This window comes from Gorilla gorilla, chromosome 3 (assembly GCF_029281585.2).
Source record: "Gorilla gorilla gorilla isolate KB3781 chromosome 3, NHGRI_mGorGor1-v2.1_pri, whole genome shotgun sequence".
NCBI classification, from domain to species: Eukaryota; Metazoa; Chordata; class Mammalia; order Primates; family Hominidae; genus Gorilla; species Gorilla gorilla.
Window position 1 is genome coordinate 196,675,118 of NC_073227.2, and position 21,995 is coordinate 196,697,112.

General features: G+C 36.7%; 1 protein-coding gene across 5 annotated transcripts in view; it reads right to left on the bottom strand.

Moving 5' to 3' along the window:
• GPM6A (glycoprotein M6A) overlaps positions 1-21,995 on the bottom strand; it is a 369,539-nt gene that overhangs the window by 56,050 nt on the left and 291,494 nt on the right. For 4 of the 5 annotated variants that reach the window (XM_055385537.2, XM_019025323.3, XM_055385538.2 and 1 more), the window contains exon 2: positions 12,457-12,649. In XM_055385537.2, coding sequence (XP_055241512.1) covers positions 12,457-12,497 — 41 coding nt within the window. In that variant the 5' untranslated portion in view covers positions 12,498-12,649. Of the gene's footprint in view, positions 1-11,175; positions 11,188-12,456; positions 12,650-21,995 lie in introns of those variants that run through there. The other variant, XM_055385539.2, reaches the window with a different exon arrangement.

Below are 21,995 nucleotides of genomic sequence, written 5' to 3' on the forward strand. Positions count from 1 at the left end.
GTGAAGAAGTGTGAAGTTTCACTTTTATTCTTCTTTCTCAAGATTGTTTTGACTATTTGGAGCCCTTTGTGATTCCATATGAATTTTAGGATTTACTCTATTTCTGTAAAATATACCATTGTGATTTTGATAAATATAGCATTAATCCACAAATTGCCTTGGTTCATAAGAACATTTTAACAAAATTAAGTTTTTCAGTGCATTATATGGGAAGTCTTTCCATCTATTTGTGTCTTCTTTAATTTCTCTCAAGAATGTTTTACAATTTCCAGTGTACAAGCCTTTTCCCTCCTTGGTTAAGTTTATTTCTAGGGTTTTTTTTTCTTTTTGAAGCTACTGTAAATGGAGTTGTAGAAATATAAGTTCAACCCTCTTAAATTTTTTAAGCCTTGTTTTATGAGCTGACATGATATTTCTTGGTGAATGTTCCAGCTGCACTTGGAAAGAATATGTACTCTACTCCACTGGGTGGCATGTTCTGTACATGCTGTTATGCCATTGTTCTATGGTGTAATTCAAGTCTCCGTTACCTGTCTGGATATTCTATCCATTCTTGAAAGTGAGGTATTGAAATCTCCTACTATGATTGTGTCGCTGTTAATTTCTCCCTTCGGGTCTGTCAGTGTTTGCAGAACAATGTTTGTGAGCCTTCTCCCAATTTCACTGAGATGTTCTCAGAAGCCACCAGGTATCTACACTAGGCTAGTTCTGTCACTGCTTAGAATGAGGTGAGACAGAAACCAGTCCCTCAACCAACCCTCCAAAAAGCCAGAGCACTGGGTGTGTGTTCTACCCTTCTGGTCTCTTTTTCTCCCAGTGCTGAGGTGAGCTAGCTTGGAAGAGGGGCTGGTGTGGGATAAGTGAGATTGCTCTTGTCCCCTGTTTCAACATGGCTATTACGGGCTTTGTGCTCACCTGGAGTACTGCAAACTCTTAAGGGGATTCTGGAAATCTCATAAAGGTATTGGTCTGTAAATTATTGTTGAATTGATGTTTTATGGGGGACAAGGGCTGGGACATACCAGTCCGCCAACTTGCTGACATCATTTATCTCAAATTCATGTTTTGTTCTATTAAAACATATGAGACTGCAAGGTGTGGCATCTATGCTAGAAGTATAATTGTAAATTATTGGTGGCAATTATAGCAAATATAAACCTTTTGATTTTATCTTTTCAAACTTTAACTCAAACACTCTGTAAAAATACCTGGCAGGAAATGCAGCAATAAATTAGCCTAAGTTATGTGTTAATTTCCTATGACTGTTTTATCAAATTACCGCAAACTTGGTGGCTTTTTAAAAAAGACACATTCTTATGTTCTGGAGGTCAGAAGTTTGAAATCAGTTTCATTGGGCTGACATCAAGGTATTGGCAGAGCCCTACTCCCTCTAAAGACTCGGAGAAACTTCCCTTGCACTTTCCGACTTTCAGAGTACTCCATTCTGGGCTTTGCTTGGCTAGTGGCCCCTTCTCCTTCTTCAAAGCCAGCAGGTAGCATCTTGTTTTAGAAATAACACTGCCTTCTTCTCTGGTCAAGTGGCTCTCTGTTCCCCTCTCATAAGGACACTTGTGTTGGGATTTGGGGCCCATCCAGATAATCCAGGAGGATCTGCTCACCTCAGGATCCTGAATGTAATCACAACTTCAAAGTCTGTTTTGCCATAAAAGGTAACATATGATGTTACAAGGATTATAATATTGGGGGCCATTATCAGCCTGTCACAAGCTATAGACTTCATTGAAGTTGAATGCTAATTCCTTGACCTTCAAATATTCTTAGGTAAAAGTTTTTCTTCAAACAATGTGGTGATGGACATGTGCTAATGTTACATTCCAAAATCCATTTCAAAATTTTAAATCATCAAACATTTAAATTATAATAACCTGAGGTATCTTACTGACTTAATTCTCTTCTTTGTCACAAAAGTGTCCTTTTATCAACATGCAATATATAAAGTTAATAGAATACATAACTTCAAATATTAAATTAGGAAAATTAAACTCTTACTTATCTACATGAGGATGAATTTTTGTCAGTGATATATCACAAGATGCATAAATAACCCTCTGACGAAGAAGTCACTGATTATGAAGTCACAGAAGGATCAAATAGAGAAATAGTGAAGAAGTTTTACATTCACTACTTTTGCCTTCCAAAACAACCATCCGTATTATCCTACTTCTTAAGGGATTAATTCACATACTTTACCTCCTTCCTAAATGCAGACTTTCAGACTTTGTTACACAACTGTTTTACTAATTGTAAAAGCAATATATAAGCATTGTAAATTTTTTTAAAAAGCATATCAGAAAAATGCAGATTATTCACTGTTTATACTACCAGTTTTTAATTTATTTTAATTAATTCCACAAAGCTATGCTTACTATATACCACTTTGAAAACTTCCTTTTAAATCAATATATTATGAATATTTTAAACTATTATATACCTTTTTAAACAATGTTTAGAATATGACACATTCTGTCATTTGAAGATATCATGATCGATTTTACCAATTGTCTACTTTTGTTCAGTGGTAGGAAGACTGAAGGGCCCCAATGATGCTCACATCATTATCTCCATAACCTGTAAATATGTCATCTCATATGCCAAAAAGGATTTGGAGATGTGATTAAATTAATGATATTGAGGTGAGGAGATTACCCTGGATTATCTGGGTAGCCCCATTGTAATCACAAGAATCCTTAAAAGTAAAAGAGAGAGGCAAGAGAGACAGGGTCAAGTTCAGAGTGAGATTTGAAGATGCCACACTGCTGGCTTTGAAGATGGACAGGGACCATGAGCCAAGGGATGCAGGTGGCCTCTGGAAGCCAGGACAAGCAAGAGTACGGCTTCTCCCTGAGAGCCTCCAGATGGAGCACAGTTCTGCCAACACCTTGATTTTAGCTCATTTCAGTTAGCCCAGTAAGACCTATTTCATACTTGTGACCTCCGGGACTCTAAGATAATACATTTTGTTTTAAGTAACCATATTTGTGGTAATTCTTTTTTGCAGCAGCAATGGTAAGCTAGAACTTGTTATTAAAAACAGCATGGCAATAATGATAATATTATGTAATATTTGTTCTCAGTCTAGATTTCTTCCCTGGGATAAATTCCTAGAAAAAAATTAATGTACATATGGTCAAAATGGTGTCCAGAAAGTTTGTGCCAAAATGAAGACGCATTAATAAAAAGCAAAGGTCTTACTCTCTCTTTGTTCCCTAATCCTAGGTATTATAATTTATTTTTTTCTGATAAATTGATAGGTTATAAATAATGGTATCATTTAAAATTACTTTTCTGAGTTTACTAGTGAGGATGAACATATGCTTATAAGCTATTAAGCTTTTGTTGTTTTTAGTATACCTGTTTTTATATTTTCCCTGTTTTTAGTGACATATTTTGCTGTAGATGTAGCAATTTTTCTTTTATAAAATTAGGAGCTCTTTTCATGTAAGCTGCAAATATTTTTCTCAGTTTTTTAAATACATTTTAATGTTTTTATAACACTTCAATGAATAGAATTTTAATTTATAGTATGTCAAATACATAAATATTTTCTTTTGTGATTTACTATATTGCTTATATCCTTCTTACCCCATGATAAAGAAAACCCTAATTTATGTATTTGCCTAGCTTTTACAAATTAGCTTACCTTTAAATTCTAATTTTTAATGCACCTGAAAAATTTTGGTAAAATATAAAGTAGGGACATAGTTTCATGTGTATTTATGAGTACTTACATGGACTTGGGTCTCTTTTTACCTTTATATTCTGCTCCATTTTATATATTTTTCTATGTCTGTGCAAAATACCATATAGTATAATATTAATTACCGCAGCTTCTCAATTCCCTGTATTTGTTTAGCTTGATGAAACCTATAACTCTGTTAAAGTACTAGCTCTACCATTCTTTATTTGTATCTGATTAGCTGATGTGGATGGCACTTTGCTCACATACCTTTCATATTTCAGTGCTCAAAGACAAGGAATTTGTCTTGCTCTGCTATGCATTTCTAAAGATGAGCACAGTGAGTGGCATGTAGTATCACCTAATTTTTTTTCTGAATGAGTACATTCATTAAAAGATTAATCAGACATAAGATTAGCCTAAATATATATATATACACATATGCATACATATATACATATATATATAAAATATACATATATAAGTATATATATAAAATATACATATATAGGTATATATATTTGGAAACAGGAGTATTATAGAAGTATAATAAATACAAATATTTTAAAATATACTTTCATACTTGAAATTCATGATTGCTCAATTTGTGAAATATGAACTATTACTAAGATAGCTATTCTTGAGTCAACAAGACTAAGTGAATTACAGACTGTAAGCATTTCAGAACTACAAGTTCATTACCATCCTTGCCTAAACACTTTAATTGATAAGCAAATCACCTCATTTCAAGGTAGTCTATGTATTCTTTTTTGAAAACATTTTTGGAAAGTTCTTTATATGATGCCAAAGAAAGTATTTCTCTATAAATTGAAATACTTTGGCTTAAGTCTCTTTCTCTCTGAACCATAAAGAACAAAGCAAGTTATCTTCTATCTGATAACTGTTCAAATATTATTTGAATGAAACTATCGTGTTCTTATTTATAGATATGTTTCCCTAAAGTTGCTATGATATGGTTTATATCTGTGTCCCCACCCAAATCTAATGTTTAATTGTAATCCTGAATGTCAGAGGTGGAGCCTGGTGGGAGGTGGTTGGATCACAGGGGCAGTTTCTCATGAATGGTTTAGCACTATCCCCTCAGTGCTATTCTTGTGAAAGTGAGTGAGTGAGTTACGGTGAGATGTGGTTGTTGAAAGTGTGCAGCACCTCCCCCTACTCTCTCTTGCTCCTGCTCTGGCCATGTAAGATATGCCTGTTTCCCTTTTGCCTTCCACCATAATTGTGAGTTTCCTGAGGCCTCCCTAGAAGCCAAACAGATGCCAGCATCATGCTTTATGTACAGCCTGCAGAACTGTGAGTCAATTAACCTCTTCTTTCTAAATTACCCAGTTTCAACTATTTCTTTATAGCAGTGTGAGAATGGACTAATACAGAAAACTGGTACCAAGGAGTGGGGCATTGCTATAAAGATACCTGAAAATGTGGAAACCTCTTTGGAACTGGGTAGTAGGCAGAGCCTGGAACAGTTTGGAGGGCTCAGAAGAAGGCAGGAAGATGAGGGAAAGTTTGGAACTTTCTAGACACCTGTTAAATTGTTGTGACCAAACTGCTGATAGTGATTACGTACAGTGAAGTCTAGGCTGAGGAGTTCTTAGATGGAAATAAGGAACTTACTGGGAACTGGAGCAAAGGTCACTTTTGTTATGCATTAGCAAAGAGGTTGGCCACATTATGTCCCTGCTCTAGAGATCTAGATGATTTAAGGTATCTAGTGGAAGAAATTTCTAAGCATCAAAGCATTCAAGAAGTGACCTGGCTGTTTCTAACAAGCTTGTGTTCATATTCACAACCAAAGAAAGGACATAAAAATGGAACTTATATTTAAAGGGGAAGCAGAGCATACAAGTGAAACATTCTCAGCCTAGCCATGTGGTAGAAAAGAAAAGCCCATTTTCAGTGGTGGAATTCAAGCAGGCTGCAGAAATTTACGTAAGTAAAAAGAAGCCAAGTGCTAATATCCAAGACAATGGGGAATAGGCCTCAAAGGCATTTCAGAGACCTTTGCGGCAGCCCCTCGCATCACAGGCCCAGAGGTGTAGGAGGAAAGAATGGTTTCAAGGGCCTGGCCTGAGGTCCATGCTACTCTGCACTGCCTCAGGACACTGCTTCCTGCATCCCAGCTACTCCCACTCCAGCCATGGCTAAAAGACCCCCAAGTATACAACTCGGGCCACTGCTTCAGAGGGTGCAAACCATAAGCCTTGGCAGCTTTCCTTGTAGTGTTAAGCCTGCAGGGGAGCAGAGGGCAAGAGTTGAGGTTTGGAAGCCTCTGCCTAGATTTCAGAAGATATACAGAAAAGCCTTGATGTCCAGGCATAAGCCTGCTTCAGAGTTGGAGCTCTCACAGAGAACCTCTACTAGAGCACTATGGAGGGGAAATGTGAGGTTGGAGCTCCCACACAGAGTCCCCATTGGGGTACTAGCTAGTAGAGCTGTGAAAGAGGGCTACCATCCTCCAGACCCCAGAATGGTAGATCCACCAGCAGCTTGTCTTTTGTGCCTGGAAAAGCCATAGGCATTCAACAGCAGCCCATGAGAACAGCCACAAGGACTGAACCCTGAAAAGTCACAGGGGCAAATCTTCCCAAAGCCTTGGGAGCCCAACCTTTGCACCAGTGTGCCCAAGATGTGAGACACGAAGTCAAAGGAAATTATTATGGAGCTTTAATATTTAATGACTACCCTGCTAGATTTTGGACTTGCATGGGGGCTTATAGCCCCTTTCTTTCAGCTTTTCTCCCTTTTGAAATTGGAGTATTTACCCAATGCCTGTAACTCGACTGTATCTTGGGAGTAACTGACTTGTTTTTTATTTTATAGGCTCATAGGTGAAAGGAACTTGCCTCATCTCAGATGAGACTTTGGACTTTGGATTTTTGAATTAATACTGGAATGAATTAAGAATTTGGGGGAACTTAGGGGAAACATAATTGTATTTGGCAACTTGAGAAGGACATGAGATTTGGGAGAGGCCTAGGGCAGAATGATATGATTTGGATCTGGTCCCTACTCAAATCTCATGTTCAATTATAATCCCCATTGTGGGGACTGGTGGGAAGTGATTGGATCATAGGGGTGGTTTCTCATGAATGGTTTAGCACCAACTCCTCACTGCTGCTCTGGAGATAGTGAGTGAGTTATTGTGAGATAATTCACAATAGCTGGTTGTTTAGGGTGTATTCAGGGACAAACAGACTTAAGGCAGCATGAAAGTAGGTATCAAAACTGTGAGTCGGTTTCAGAGTAGATGTCATTATTATCATAATCACTATCACCCCCACTATCACATCATAATAATAAACACTTGTATAGTGCTTACTCTGTGCCAGCCATGTTATTATTGTTTTGAAATATCAACTAATTGTCAACTAATTTTATTGTCATACAACTCTAGAATGTAAGCAGCATTAATACATCCCTTTTACTGATTAGTTACTAAGGCAAAGAGGTTAAGTAACTTTTCCAAGGTAAGAAAGCTGGAAAGAAGCAGAGACAATATGGAACAAGCTCGGGGGAGTTTGACTCCAAAATCTTATCCACCACACTATCTTGTCTATCTAAATTCCTCATGGTTCAAGTATTTGGTTTTGTTCTTGTTGTTATTTCATAGTGGTGTTTTGAGGTTTTTAAAAACACCCATTTGAGGAGTATTAACCTGGCTGAAATATTGCCTAATGAAATGCACACTATTTGATTATTATTTCAAAAGTTAGGAATTCAGTATGGTTTTCTAACATGAGTTCTAGTTATGACTTACATTATGTTTGACTCCCCAAGACTAATCAATAATCATACATCAATACAAATTTGGCAGATCTTCAACCATTGTTGTGAGTAGAATTCTTCAGCAATTTGGTTTAATTGTCAACAACCTAGTTCAGTACTGGCAGTTTACACAGTACTGTGATTCATGTTAGCCTATGAAACTTTGTTTTTTCTTGCTATTAATTCACAGTTTTCCCTTCTTACACTCATCCATTAAGCTGCTAACAACTGTTTCCTACTTCATTAACTTCCAAGGAGTAAACGTAAACTACAAGCAAACTTAGAGATGTAAACCCACCCGAAGTTAGTTGAGAACAAAATCTATGTATCTATTTTGTCTGAGATTACTGATTTATTTTGTTTTAGGTAAATAGGAACTATTTTATATGTGCATGCAATATTAAAGAATTCACTAGGTAGTGAACTCAGTTTTTGATGCGTTAACTTGAAATTACAGTCAATTAAAAAATTAATAAAATTTTGAAAATAAAATATTCACTCTGGAAGACCAACCAAATACAGTCTTTATCTTATAAGTTACAGGAGGGCATGCTTATGAGTAAGACTGTTCCTTGCCCAGTCCTTAGGAGAGCTATTCAAAAAGCCAAGTCACTTAGCAAAATTAGTGGTTTGGATTTCTGTATGATATCTAATTTTCTAACAGTCTCCATATTTTATTGTCCCAAATGAATCTGCTTCACAGAAGCAAAATACCTACCCTACTTCTTACTTAGTTTGTCAAATGACTTATGAAGCACAGTAATAACACCTTTCCAAATGTCTCTCAGAAGAGAAAGTCTGAATCACAAGTATCAGAAAAAAATGTCCTCCTCATCACATAGCAGAAAGCGGCAGAGCTGTTTTGAGTGCTGAGTGGGCCTAAATGGCAATGCTAAACCAACAGAAGTTGTGATTAGAGTGTAGAAACAACTCCTAATGGATAAGAAGTTGCACACTTCTTATCAAAACAGTTTGGAACTAACAAATGACCTGGCTTTGAGAAACTAAGCTGAAAATTAAGCGATTAAAAGCTTCTGGGGAACAAAATAGACAAGAGACAGAGAGGTACTAAAAGTTATACAAATGACTATAAATGAGTTATATAAATGAGTAACAAAATCTTTGAGAAATTCTTTGAGAAATACATTCTTCTCTCTCTCTGGAGGTCGCCACACTTCAAATGTAATGGGACAAAACAGTATAATGGGTGATATCAGCTAAGAGTTTAGGAGCTCGACTTCAGGCCAGCTCCCACTGGCAGGGGCTGATAGTATTTAGAACTATATGTCTAAAATATAGATTACATAAGAATGAGGATTATTTGCAAGCTCATTTATGGTCAGTATGGTTTGCATTCTGGACAAGTGATTAGCGAAACAGAATAGTCACACGTCATTGCGTTTGCTGTTGCCTTTCATGTCTCCCTCTGGACTTGGAAATATTGATCATGTTGAGACAAGTGTATGTATTTAAGAGAAGAGAGATAGTGGAGAGAGGAAAAGAGAGGGAGAGAGAAATTTTGTGGTCCCTGAGATAAAGAAGTAGGTAACTCCTCAAATCCTGAGGACCACAGATGGAAGAATCAGGGCTTGGGCAACTGGAACTGGTTTTATCTTTTAGTTCACACATCCAGTAAACAAGCTTCTTTTCCAAGTATATAATGTAGGAGTGATGAATTTGGTTGAACTAAGTATGAGAACTATGGAGAAAAGAAATAGACTCTGTAAATTACTAAAATTAGGTAAGTCTTTTCTCCACAATTATGCTCTTACACATTCTTTTCCAAACCTACCTTAGTTGATTTCCAAGGAGATGTATGGCCTGCAAACGAATCATTCAGCCTCCTCTGCCTTCTGTTTGCTTATTTTACATCTTCTGTTTCCCCAGCACTTTTTCCATTCCTCTGATACCCCGTAAGGCAGCCCTGCATAGAGTAATATCTACCTCCTCGAAACCTTTATGTAATCTTTAAATTTATCACTTGGCACTAACCGTATTAAGAGGTTTACAGTACATATTTTCCCTCTGTGTTTTCATGAACTATTTGTTGGTAGGGAGAGAGTCTCAAATACTTTGTTAGCTCTGCAGGGCCTGCATAAGGAATTTTAGTAATGTGAAATATGAAAACAGAGATAATTTTGACATTTACTTTTATTCCAATCAAAATGGTATTCTTCCCATTCCAAACATGCATTATTGGTTTTACATTTAATACATAATATAACAGAGCAAAGGTAAAACTACCAAATTAAGCATATAATCTCCAATCTTTCTTCTAAACTCCCCTCACCCCTACATACACTGCCTTTAGAGCTTTTGTAGATCTCTACAATATATGAAAGTTTGTTGTTTAAATATCAAATATCTTAACAAATAATTGCTGATAGATGTACAGAAGCATCTATTGCCATTCATTAGGCTTATGATTTCTTACAAACTTGTAATTCTATAAGTACATTTAGCAATTTGGATGTAGTTTACATAGAGAGAATCCGTAGATGTTAAGGACATCTGTGATGGTTTAAAATAATGCACAGTGAGAACATATTTTGTCCAGGGTAGGCTGAGATAAATCTAGAAAATGTCAGTTTTATCACATTAAAATATATCCATGCAATCATTTTCTTAAGACTCTCTAAAAGCTAACCTGCAATAATCTAGAGCATTTTAATTATATTCCAAATGATGAATATGACTTATAATCTTTAAAGGGTTGATTCATGCTATTTGACTCTAAGGCATTGATAGCTATTGAATTTTGGTTTTATACATAGGTTTGTATTTAGTTTGATGAAAATTGATAAACTGTCTACTAATGCTTAAAGGATTCAATTTAATGGATAACGTCAATTTTTCAGAACTAAGTAAAATAAATTTACATTGGGAAATATAATATGCAACTTTCAACTTGCTATTAATTCTTCATTCCCATTTGTCATGACCTTGGCGAAGCTCTCACTTGATACCACAGAGTTATGGACTATATTTTTATAATAATTTCACTTCTTAATTTAGTAGCTAATCAATTCCATTCTTCTAATCCCCATGTATGTGTGGGGGGTGGGGGGGACTGGGTTTTCTCAATCTCATTTTCCTCATTTTATTTCTTATTTTCTTATCAGTCTTTCTCTAGGTTTTAAGTATCAACAGGTTTTAAATAAACAAATATTTCAGCTTTGCTTTTACTAAAAATTTTGCTATGTACTCTGTCCAGGGATATATGTTGTCCACCCACCCCCCAAAACAGAGCATTCTTGCTCTGTTACCTGATAGAAATGTATAACTCTATTCTCATTTTTTTTAATTTTTATTTTTTGAGACAGAGTTTCACTCTGTTGCGAAGGCTGGAGCTGCCTTCTGGGCTCAAGCGATTCTCATACCTCAGTCTCCCTAGTAGCTGGGATTACAGGCTTGTGCCACCATGCCCAGGTAATTTTTGCATTTTTAGTAGAGACGGGATTTCACCATGTTGCTCAGGCTGGTCTCGAACTCCTGGCCTCAAGTGATCTGCCTACCTCAGCCTCCCAAAGTGCTGGGATTACAGGCATGAGCCACCACACCCAGCCCACAACTCTATTCTCTTTTCATCTTCAGGGGAAATTAGTAACTTTAATAAATAAAAAAAATTATGATATTTATAAAAAATACTTTGAAATATACTTTTATGAAAAACAATTTATGAAAATTACTTTGAAAAATACCTTGTTCAAGATAATCTGCCTAAACCTGATGGAGTATAAGAAATTTAGCAATATGATATATTCCTGATATTGTAGTCGGAGAAAAGTTGTCTTCTACCTAAAAAGTTGTCTGGGTTGACCAAGTGTTTTTTCAGAGTAGGATCTTAGGTTAAAATTATACCAGTTCAACAGGAATTGCCCTGCATAAATGAGAATTGTGATCAACCTCTTTTAGATGGAATGATAAGATTAAAAAGCAAAGCTACGCTAACCATCCAGATACTCACTGAGATTTGTAACTCTAAAAGCATCATATTAGTTAAAAATATATATACATTAAGAATGTTTGAGTTTATTTAGAATGACAAAATAAAGGAACATGAAGAACATTACAAACACAGGTATCAAACAGCATGAAATAAACACAAGAAGTTATAAATATAACAAAAGCTATAAGGGCTCAGGAGACAAGTTTATTATCAGCTGGGATTACACACAAACTAATAAATTATTTTCTTTTCATGGGCATAAAAATCACTGAACAAATTATCTGAATTAGTAACTTATTTAGCAATAAACATTTCTAGAATTCAATCCCAAACCTTTGTTCTCTATGTTATGCAATAAGGAGCTGAAATTTCAACAGCAAACTTTAATTTTCAGACTGTTTAAGTTACTTTTCTAAAAAAGTTATTTGAACATAATCATAGTGATCTTAGGAGTTTTACATTTTATGAGAGAAAAGTATAATTGGTGTTTGAAAAAAAAGGTTGCTTGATTTCTTATGATTTACTCTTTTACAGAAGACAATAAGAACTTTGCACAATATTTACATCATTTCTGTGAGGCAGCAACAGTAAGATACCATACCCTGGGCTGAGTTTATTTCTTTTAAAGGTGGGAGCACACATGGAGCTTTGCTGATTTTCCTAAAATTAGCAAGGGCCAGATTTGTACCTGGCACTATTCTAATAGAACAGCCTCTGTTCAAATGAGAAGAGCAAGGGAAGTCCCAGAATTCCACTTAATGGTAACCAAATTTCGAATACAACTTTACATTTAAAGCATTGGTTAAGTCCTGATTAAGTCGGCCTCTGCTCCTGTGCTACGTGCCTTCTATTGACTGTAAAGGCAATCATGAATCATGATTACCCTTTTGAATCAGGTATACCCTAAAAGTGCTGTTTCATATATATTATCACCTCATCTAACTGTAGGCCTCTAATCATTTAACACATAGAAGTGTAAATAGATACATGGAAATTAACAAGAAATACTAGAGTGACTTACATGGTAAAAACATCCAGTGTGTCTCCAGCAGTTCTTGCCATCTCAAAGTAGGTTTGCAGAATGTTGACAGTTCCAGAAAGCGCTTCATGACCGCAGCCACAGAACAGGGCAACACCCGCATAGAGCAGGATGGTGGCAATCAGAGAGGCATAGGGAATGCCCCCCAGGCATTTGATACAGCATTCAAAACACCCTGTAGAAGATCACAAGGGGAGAAATTCATATTTTTGTTAACCTAATTCAATTTTTTTTTCAAACTTCAGCACTATGGGAAAGTATATTTTCACTGATAATACCAGGTCAACCATACAAATGAAGTCCTAGAGTGCATTGAAGGATACTAAGATCAAATTCCTTAATTGTAAACCCATCCTCCACAAATAAGAGAATGTTTGCTATGACTGATGTCTTCCTCATCTACCGCAAAACCTAGAGAAGCCCTTCCTTCCCAACCCAGACTTTCTATAATAATTAGTCTTCACCATACATGCATGCATATCATTCCATCTTGAATTTATTGCTCTCAAATGTCACACGCTTATGGTTTTATTTCAATGGTATTTATTCTTTTGCACTCCGTGTATCTGCATTTTTTTTGTAACAGATTTTTTATTGATGTGTCATAGTTGTACAAGTTTTGGGGATCCAGGAGATATTTTGATACATGTTTATAATGTATGAGGATAAAATTGGGGTAATTGGGATATCCACCGCCTAAAATATTTATGTTTTCTTTGTGTCGGAACATTAAGATTCTTCTCTTCTAGCTATTTTGAAATATACAATAGATTATTTTTAACTATAATTTCCCTACTATGCTATCGAATACTAGAACTTATTCTTTTTACGTAAGTGTGTTTTTGTACCCATTAACCAATTTTTCAGACAGTAAGTTGAAGCCTGTTAGTATGTTGTGAAGTTAACCTAGTGAACTGTTTTTTTCTTTATTGAGACAGAGTCTGGCTCTGTTGCCCAGGTTGGAGTGCAGTGGAACAATCTCGGCTCACTGCAATCTCTGCCTCCCAAGTTCAAGAGATTCTCCTGCCTTAGCCTCCCAAGTAGCTAGAGCTACAGGCACACACCTCCGTGCCCCACTAATTTTTTTGTATTTTTAGTAGAGACAGGGTTTCACCATGTTGGTCAGGCTGGTCTCGAACTCTTGACCTCAAAACTCAGTGAACTTTGACCAGCAAATATTAAAAGTGGCAGAGACTGGAAGAGACAATATCTGAATTCATGTTATGTTGTAAGGGAAATTATTTTTGACTCTTTTGACTTCAGTACTCCTATATGATATCTGAATGGTGACTCATAATGAAAATCTACTTCTTGCTATCATTCATGGTTTGAAAAAATGAGAAAGACACTGGCACAGCAAATGAGAGCACATTGGACACACCAGTCCCTGTGTGGTTTTTGCCAAATTTATTCTTTTGAGCTTATTATCTTTAAAAATGTGACAATAAGATAATTTCTCTCATATGGTTCTCATGAGCATTAAATGAGTTAATACAAAAAAATAGTGCTTGACATAGAGTAACTACTCACTACATGTTATCTGTCATTATTAGATGTAACTTAACTATTATTACTTTTTGTGGGGGTGGAGGATGGAGTCTCACTCTGTCACCCAGGCTGGACTGCAGTAGTGCGATCTCGGCTCACTGCAACCTCTGCCTCCTGGGTTTAAGTGATTCTCCTGCCTCAGCCTCCCGAGTAGCTGGGACTACTGGCGCACGTCACCACACCTGGCTAATTTTTGTATTTTTAGTAGAGACGGGGTTTCACCATGTTGGCCAGGCTGATCTCAAACCTTGACCTCAAGTGATCCATCCACCCCAGCCTCCCAAAGTGCTGGGATTACAAGCATGAGCCACCACGCCTGGCCTAATTTAACTATTATTCATATGAACTATTACTGTGCTGTCATGTGGTTGTCAAAAATTCTTTGGCCATCATGGTCACTTTTGCTTTTTGAAGTCTCATCACTTTTACTTATTAAAACACAGCTTTAAGCATTTAAACTGAGACATCAGAAAATGATGGTATTCAAAATAAAGGTCACAATTTCCTAGGCTATTGCTAGATATCTTCTAAGAAATTAACTAGAAATGCTCAAGTATATATGTTTTGCAAGAGGAAATGCCGGTGAGGCACTATGTGCCAGCCACAGCTGATAAAGGAGAGTTTAGATAAGAGAGCTGACAGGCTAAGGGTACTTGCAAGGATGACCTAGGTTCCATATGTACCCACCTCTAGCCACCCCACCCCTCAGATACACACACATATCCTCATTCCAAAGTTTTCCTCCTTATGAAAATCCTTGATCAAATCTGTCTTTGTAATGCTGAAGCCCCTCAGATAATGACTTTTCCTTTTTCTTCAGAAACAAATGACAAACAAGATTTTAAAATGGATTATTATTGTGCTTAAGTCATAGGAAGATCTGTGTGCACTTTATCTAGAAGGCATAGATGCATATAGCAACATATGAAGCATGTGATAATTGCAAAGTTCCTGTGAGAACTAAGTTTATATTGAGAGATTGAGCTAGTCTGCTATTTTTAATGCTGCTCACTGAACTGGCCTTCTTGACAATTCTAGTCCATCCCATCTGCCCCAGAGGAGGTTAAAAAAGGAGTCTGAACACCTTCCCACTTCAGTAGCTGTTGTTTGTGCAGGCAAAATTGTTTCTTGAACATTCCTTCCCCAACACACATCTCTCTCTTTCTCTCACACACACACACACGTGCACGTGTGCGCGCCCCCCCACCCCACACACACACAATGTGGGGAAGTAGAAAAGGTTAGAACAGCTTGAAATTTCATGTAATAGGAAGAGATTTCACCAGCAGATGGCTAAAAACAATGTGTGTAGTGTCTGAATGTCACTGAACACAGTTTTGGGTGGAGATTAACAGGGCAGCAGAAAAATCTTTCAACTATTCTGTCTCTTGATGTTCTACAATTTCCACCTCACTGATTATTTAAAAATAATAATCATAAAAAAATTAGCGCCAGCCCAATGTAGAGCTATCCCTATTTTTGGCAAGTATACCACATAGCCTCGTGATTTTAAATCCTATTCATCTGTGATTTCTGTCTTTCACTGTTCTCGAAGGATTTGATATGGTTGTGGGAGATTTCTATGGCAGACAATCAGAAGTATGAAAACCAGATAGATGAACATGTTTCACAAAACTGTTCAAGGTAGAATAAGTTCATATATGAAGAGTTCAAACACTGAATGCATAGGTGGGAATTGCCTTTGCTGGATCCTAGAGCCTAAAGTTAATAACTGAGCAAAGACAAAATCAGAATCAGGATAGCTCAGGAGCAGATGAAGTGGTAAGCTCATGACTGATCACCAAAACCACTTCTGGGGACTTCTGATTAAGTATTAATTCAGGGTCGGTTTCACTTATTTCTCATTTTCTCCACTCTACTTTCAATGGACCAGTTCTAGCCTCCACACCACGCTCTACAGCTGCAAGGCGGATACTGGAGTTGCTGCATCAGAGCATCAAGTATAAATTCAACTGAGTAGTGGCTTTCAAATTTAGAAAGAAAAGCCCGAGATAAATTCCAAAATTGGGTCAACCCAAATTGACAACTCTGAGATAACGTGCATTTCCAAATGAGTGTAAGGTCTTTTTACTCTATGTAAACAGTATTATTTGAATCTCTCAGAATCATATTACCTTTATGGCAGATACAAATTCCTCTAAACTTGCACTACTGTGAAGTTAAGCTAAAATCTTTTGACTTAAGACCCGATCATCCGTGAAACTTCTATTCAAAGGAAGAAACCTTAAGTATTTCATCATACACATTTCGCACTTGTAATGGGCTAGATCCTAACTATCACCACTCTTCCACAGAGCCTGAGTTGCCTATTCGTTTTAAAAGAAGACTCTCAGAACTCCCATCTGGGGAAGCAGCGCATTATTTCAGTATTCTCTCCAGCTGCCAGGATCCCACGTAGTTGCTGGCAGGGGAGCTTCTTTCCACCCACAGAGAGGAACAGCCTTGGCAGAGCAGCAGAGTTGTCATAGCAACCCTGCCCCTGGGCCCCGGATAGGTTCCCAACAATCACCCTTTAAGGCTGCGGATCTTGCTGCCCCCAGTACCACGTTTTCACTGAACTGCAAATGAAAAGCCACTGTATTAAATGAATATTAGTGAAGGCATAGGAAGTGGAGTGCTGGTGCTGGAGAAGATATTTTTTTCTTGAGAAACTCTCTAGTAAAATGATAAAGATTACTTTGAACAGGAAACATTTTCAATACTAGATATTATAATAAAAATAGGCCCATTAATTCTCAAATAGAACAAATGGCTTAAATAGGGAATACTGAATTTACATGTTCTAGTCACTACCTATATACACAAAGAGGTATTTCTCACATCCATTTTCTGGTTATACTTTCCAAAATGAAATAATACTGTGCCTTCAGCTTTAACATGAAAACAAATATTAAAAGAATTATGAGATGTTCAGCACACCCTCTGAAACATTAGCATTTGCCCAAAGATTAGTGAAGTTATAGATTGACTTGTACTAATACAAGAAATAACTTCAAAATTTCAAAGAAAATAGAAGAAATAGAAAAAGAAAATAGAAGAAATAGAAAAAGAAAATAGAAGCTGTGAAGATATGTTATCTTTAAAAAAGATACTGACATTTTTAAAAAGACATTGATTAATTTATTTCCATTTAAACATTGTGAAGTCAAATACATGCCTTTGCTTTTGCTCACTCCACAAACTGCGTCAAAACAAATAAAGGGAAAAGAACCTAAACCAATAAGAAAAAGACCAGGAGAGACAGACAACAAAGAAGAGAGGCCAACAAAATTGTGGATTCTGGAAAAGTGATTGACAGGAGAGGTCGAGAAGTGAGATTTACAATAGACTGATAATTGACTCATTGATAAATTTTTCCTAATATTATTTACTAGGCAGCTGATTGCTCTTCTCCTGACCTACGTCATTTTTGTCATTATCAAGTGTCCAGAGAGGTATAGGTCTGTTTGAGGGCTGTCTATTCTGTCCCATTAGTCTATTTGTCTATCCCTGTGTCAGAGGTGTTTAAACCAAAGCAACTCCATCTTGAATAGGGACTGGGTGAAATAAGGCTGAGACCTGCTGGGCTGCATATGCAGTGGGTTAGGTATTCTAAGTCACAGGATGAGAGAGTAGGTCAGCATAAGATACAGGTCATGAAGACCTTGCTGATAAAACAGGGTGTAGTAAAGAAGCCAGCTAAAACCCACCAAACCAAGATGGCGACAAGAGTGACCTCTGGTCATCCTCATGGGTCATTATATGCCAATTCTAATGCATTAGCATGCTATAGGGCACTCCCACCAGTGCTATGACAGTTTACAAATGCCATGGCAAAGTCAGGAGGTTACCCTACATGGTCTAAAAAGGGGAGGAACCATCAGTTCCAAAAATTGCTCACCCCTTTCCCCAAAAACTCGTGAATTATCCACTCCTTGTTTAGCATATAATCAAGAAGTAACAGTAAGAATCCTTGGTAAAGCAGCTCAAGCTGCTGCTCTGTCTATGGAATAGCCATTCTTTATCCCTTTACTTTCTTAATAAACTTCCTTTCACCTTACTCTATGGGCTTGCCCTGAACTTCTTCTTGCTCAAGTTCCAAGAACCCTCTCTTGGGGTCTGGATGGGGACCCCTTTCCAGTAACAGCTGGGCCAATACCACACTGCCTTATAGTATGTTTTGATTTGTGGAGGAAATTGCCTCAACCAATGCATTTTCTTCATGAATGTCATGGCTATTCATTGCCCTTTTACTTTACCAATCAATTTTAAAAACAGTTTGTCTGATTACACAAATTAACTCATTGGGATTCTGATTGGTCTTTTTGCATTTGTATAAATTATTTATGTAATTTAGATATTAATTTTTTATCCACAAACTTTAAAATTCTTTCATTGATTCTGTGAATTATTTTGAGTTTGTGGATTATTTTAAATTTAAGTTGATAATCATACCATCTGTGAAAATTTGGGGCTTTATTTCTTTTTTTTCAATATATGTGCCTTTTAATTTATCTTCTTATTGTCTTACACTATTGGATAAAATACAGAGAGGAAATTAAAAGTAATGTGAAAAGGTATCTTTTGTGATCCTGATATTATCGATACTTATGCTTTTACCTGATACTTATGCTTTTACCGTTAAGTTTGATGCTTGCTGTTGTTTTATTGGTTAAAGATGGTCTCTTGTTTTAAATTCTATCATATGCTTCCCATCTGGTAAAATAATTTTTTCTTCTTTTTATCTACCATTTCAATAAATTTTTCTAATGTAAGTGAAACTTGCATTCATGAGAAAAAAAAATGGTATCACTGGGTTTTTAAAAATACATCACTAAATTTGTCATGCTAACTTTGTTCAATACTTTTGCATTTATCAATGTATCCAACAGTTATTGAGCCCTTACCAGGTGTCAGACACTATGCTAATTGCTGAGACCTTAGAAGTAAACAAAATCAATGAAAATCTCTGCTTTCATTGTAGAGGTGCAAGCAAGATTATAAACAAGATACTGAAGAAATATAGGTGAGATTGTGAAAAGTTCAAGGAAGGAAATCTAAACAAAGAGGTGGGGTACGGAGTACTGGAATATCAGTTTCAATTTCTGATAAAGAGACCAGGGAAGGAATAACTGTGATGACATTTGTGAAATGGTCTGGAGGAGGTAAAGGGACCATCCAAGAGGCTATCTGGGAGAAGGTTTATTTTATTTATTTATTTATTTGAGATGGAGTTTCGCTCTTGTTGCCCAGGCTGGAGTGCAATGATGCAATCTTGGCTCACTGCAACCTCCGCCTCCTGGGTTCAAGCGATTCTCCTGCCTCAGCCTCCCTAGTAGCTGGTATTACAGCGGCCCACCACCACACCCAGCTAAATTTTTTTACTTTTAGTAGAGATGGGGTTTCACTATGCTGTCCTGGCTGGTCTCGAACTCCTGGGAGAAGGTTTCAAACAGAGGGAAACTAAATGTCAATGCCTTGAGGCAGGTGTGTGTCTAGAGTATCTAAGGAAAATTTAAGAGACCAGTGGTGGCAAAATAGATTGAGATAGAGACAAAGGAACACAGGAGAGGTTAAAATATAATAGGTGAAGGTATAGGAACATCAATATGTTAATGAATGTCTTTGACAACAAATTTTTGCTTTCTTGTTTTCTAGTGAAGTTTATACCAGCCTTGTAAAGTGATCCCCTTTTTCAATGCCCTGGGAGAGTCTGCATAAAGTTGTAATTACCTGCACAGTAAATATTTGGTAGAACAACCAGTAAAACTATCCAGTCCACTTGTGTACTTTATGGGAAGAATTTAAACTACCGATCTAATATGCTGATGTTTATAGAGTGATTCAAGTATTCTATTTCTTCTTAAATCTGTTTGCTAAATTCAATTTCTGTAAGCATACGTAAACTTAATAAAAGATATTCATTTTCTCATTAAGTTGTATATAACATTTTAAATAATATTTTTAATGCGTTCGTCATCTGAACGTATTTCCTTTGGTCTTCTCCAATGATTTTAATTCTTCCTTTTTTATTTCATTCCTTCTTTCCTTCCTCCCTCTTCTCCTCCTCTCTCCTCCTTTTTTCTTTCCCTTTTCCTCCCTCTGCCCCCTTTCTCTCTCCGTCTCTCTCTCTCTCTATGTGGGCCTCTCTCTCTCTCTTTCCCTCTCTCTCTCTGTCTGTCTTTCTTTTCTTCCTTTCTCTCTTCTTAAAGAGCATTGGCCAGGACAACCTATGTTTTACACTTTATGTTTGCTATTAAAATAAACAGGCTGGTCACGGTGGCTCAAGCCTGTAATCCCAGAACTTTAGGAGGCCGAGGTGAGTGGATCATGAGGTCAGGCATTCCAGACCAGCCTGGCCAACATGATGAAACCCCATCTCTGCTAAAAATACAAAAATTAGCCGAGCGTGGTGGCGCTCACTTGTAATCCCAGCTACTCAGGAGGCTGAGGCAGGAGAATCGCTTGAACCCGGGAGGTGGAAGTTTCAGTGAGCCGAGATCATGCCATTGCACTCCAGCCTGGGTGACAGAGCAAGACTCCATCTCAAAAAAAAAAAAAAAAATTTCAATGACTCAAAACATCACATTTTATTTTTCAATAAGTCTAGAATATTTCCTTCCCAGCTTCATAGTGGGGATCTCTTCCCATTATAGCCATTCAGAAGCTCAGGTTGATAAAGGAAAACCATCTTGAACACTGCTGGTCATGATATCAGAATAAAAAACACCAGGGAAATCTCACTTTGGCAATCTAGTATTCTAGACTTTAGGTAGTACATGCCATTTCTACACCAGCCTAATGGGTAGAAAGAGTCACTTGCCTCCCCTTCAAACACAAAGACAAAAAAGTGCAACTCTGCTATGTTTCCAGAAGACAGGGAGCCACAAAACTTAGCAAACAGCAGTAATGACTATCATAATAAGTCAAGCTGAAGGTTTTCCAACATTATTATTCTTTTCAAATAAGCTTTTTTCGGTATGATTATTTGGTTTCATTAATTTCTATTTTTAGATTTATTTTTTTCTTTATTTTTATTTTCTTTGGGTAAATTTTCCTATATATGTTCTAATGTTTTAATGTGGAAAGATGGATGCTGAGCTCATTGCTGTTTGGACTTTTCTCTAATAAAAGTATTTAACCCTATAAAGTTACCTTCTAATTCTGATTTGAGTGAATTCCACAAGTTCTGATATGCAAACTTTTCATTCTTGTTCAGTTTTAAGTATTCTCTAAAGTTTATTGAGATCTCTTTTTGACATATAAGTCGTTTTTTTCTTGGATTATTTATTTTCGTTTTCAAATATGAAAGCTTTTTAAATTTTCTGTATGTTATCTGTTTGTATATTTATTGCATTATTGTTAGGGAATATGGTCTATAGGATGCCAATCCTCTGAAATTTATAGTGACTTCCTTTAAATTAAATCCAAGACTTGAGTTTTTCGGTTTCTGAAAGTAGCAGAAATTTTCATCACCAACTCACAGGAGAGCTGGCTTGTGGTACCAAATTCTCAGGAGACATATTTTCCCCCTCAACTCACTCAAGGTATAAAAGATGTAAATTTTCCTTTCTGCCTTACACACAACTTTTGTTACTATTATTGTTCTGTAATTTTTTGCTTTGTTTAATTTTGTTTTCCTGTCTCAGCCTTTCACAGAGTCCTTTAGAGTCCTGACCCTTATGCTGTGTGTTCCAACTTGACCTCCAGTCTCAGGCTGAACTCAGCTCTGTTTCCTAACCTGTATTACCAGGACACCCAATGTGAAGCCCAAGGAGACCAGGAATATGAAAACGACCCAGGCCCTGCTGCTGTCTGCAGTGCTTTCTTGCTTAGCTCCCTGAACTTCTCCTTTAACTTTATTGTTGGCCTCTGAGGGTTCTGCATACTCTCTTGACAGTACATCAACGTGTACATACATGTGTACATATATAAGTAATTATATTTTAATTGTACCTATATTTTAAATGAGC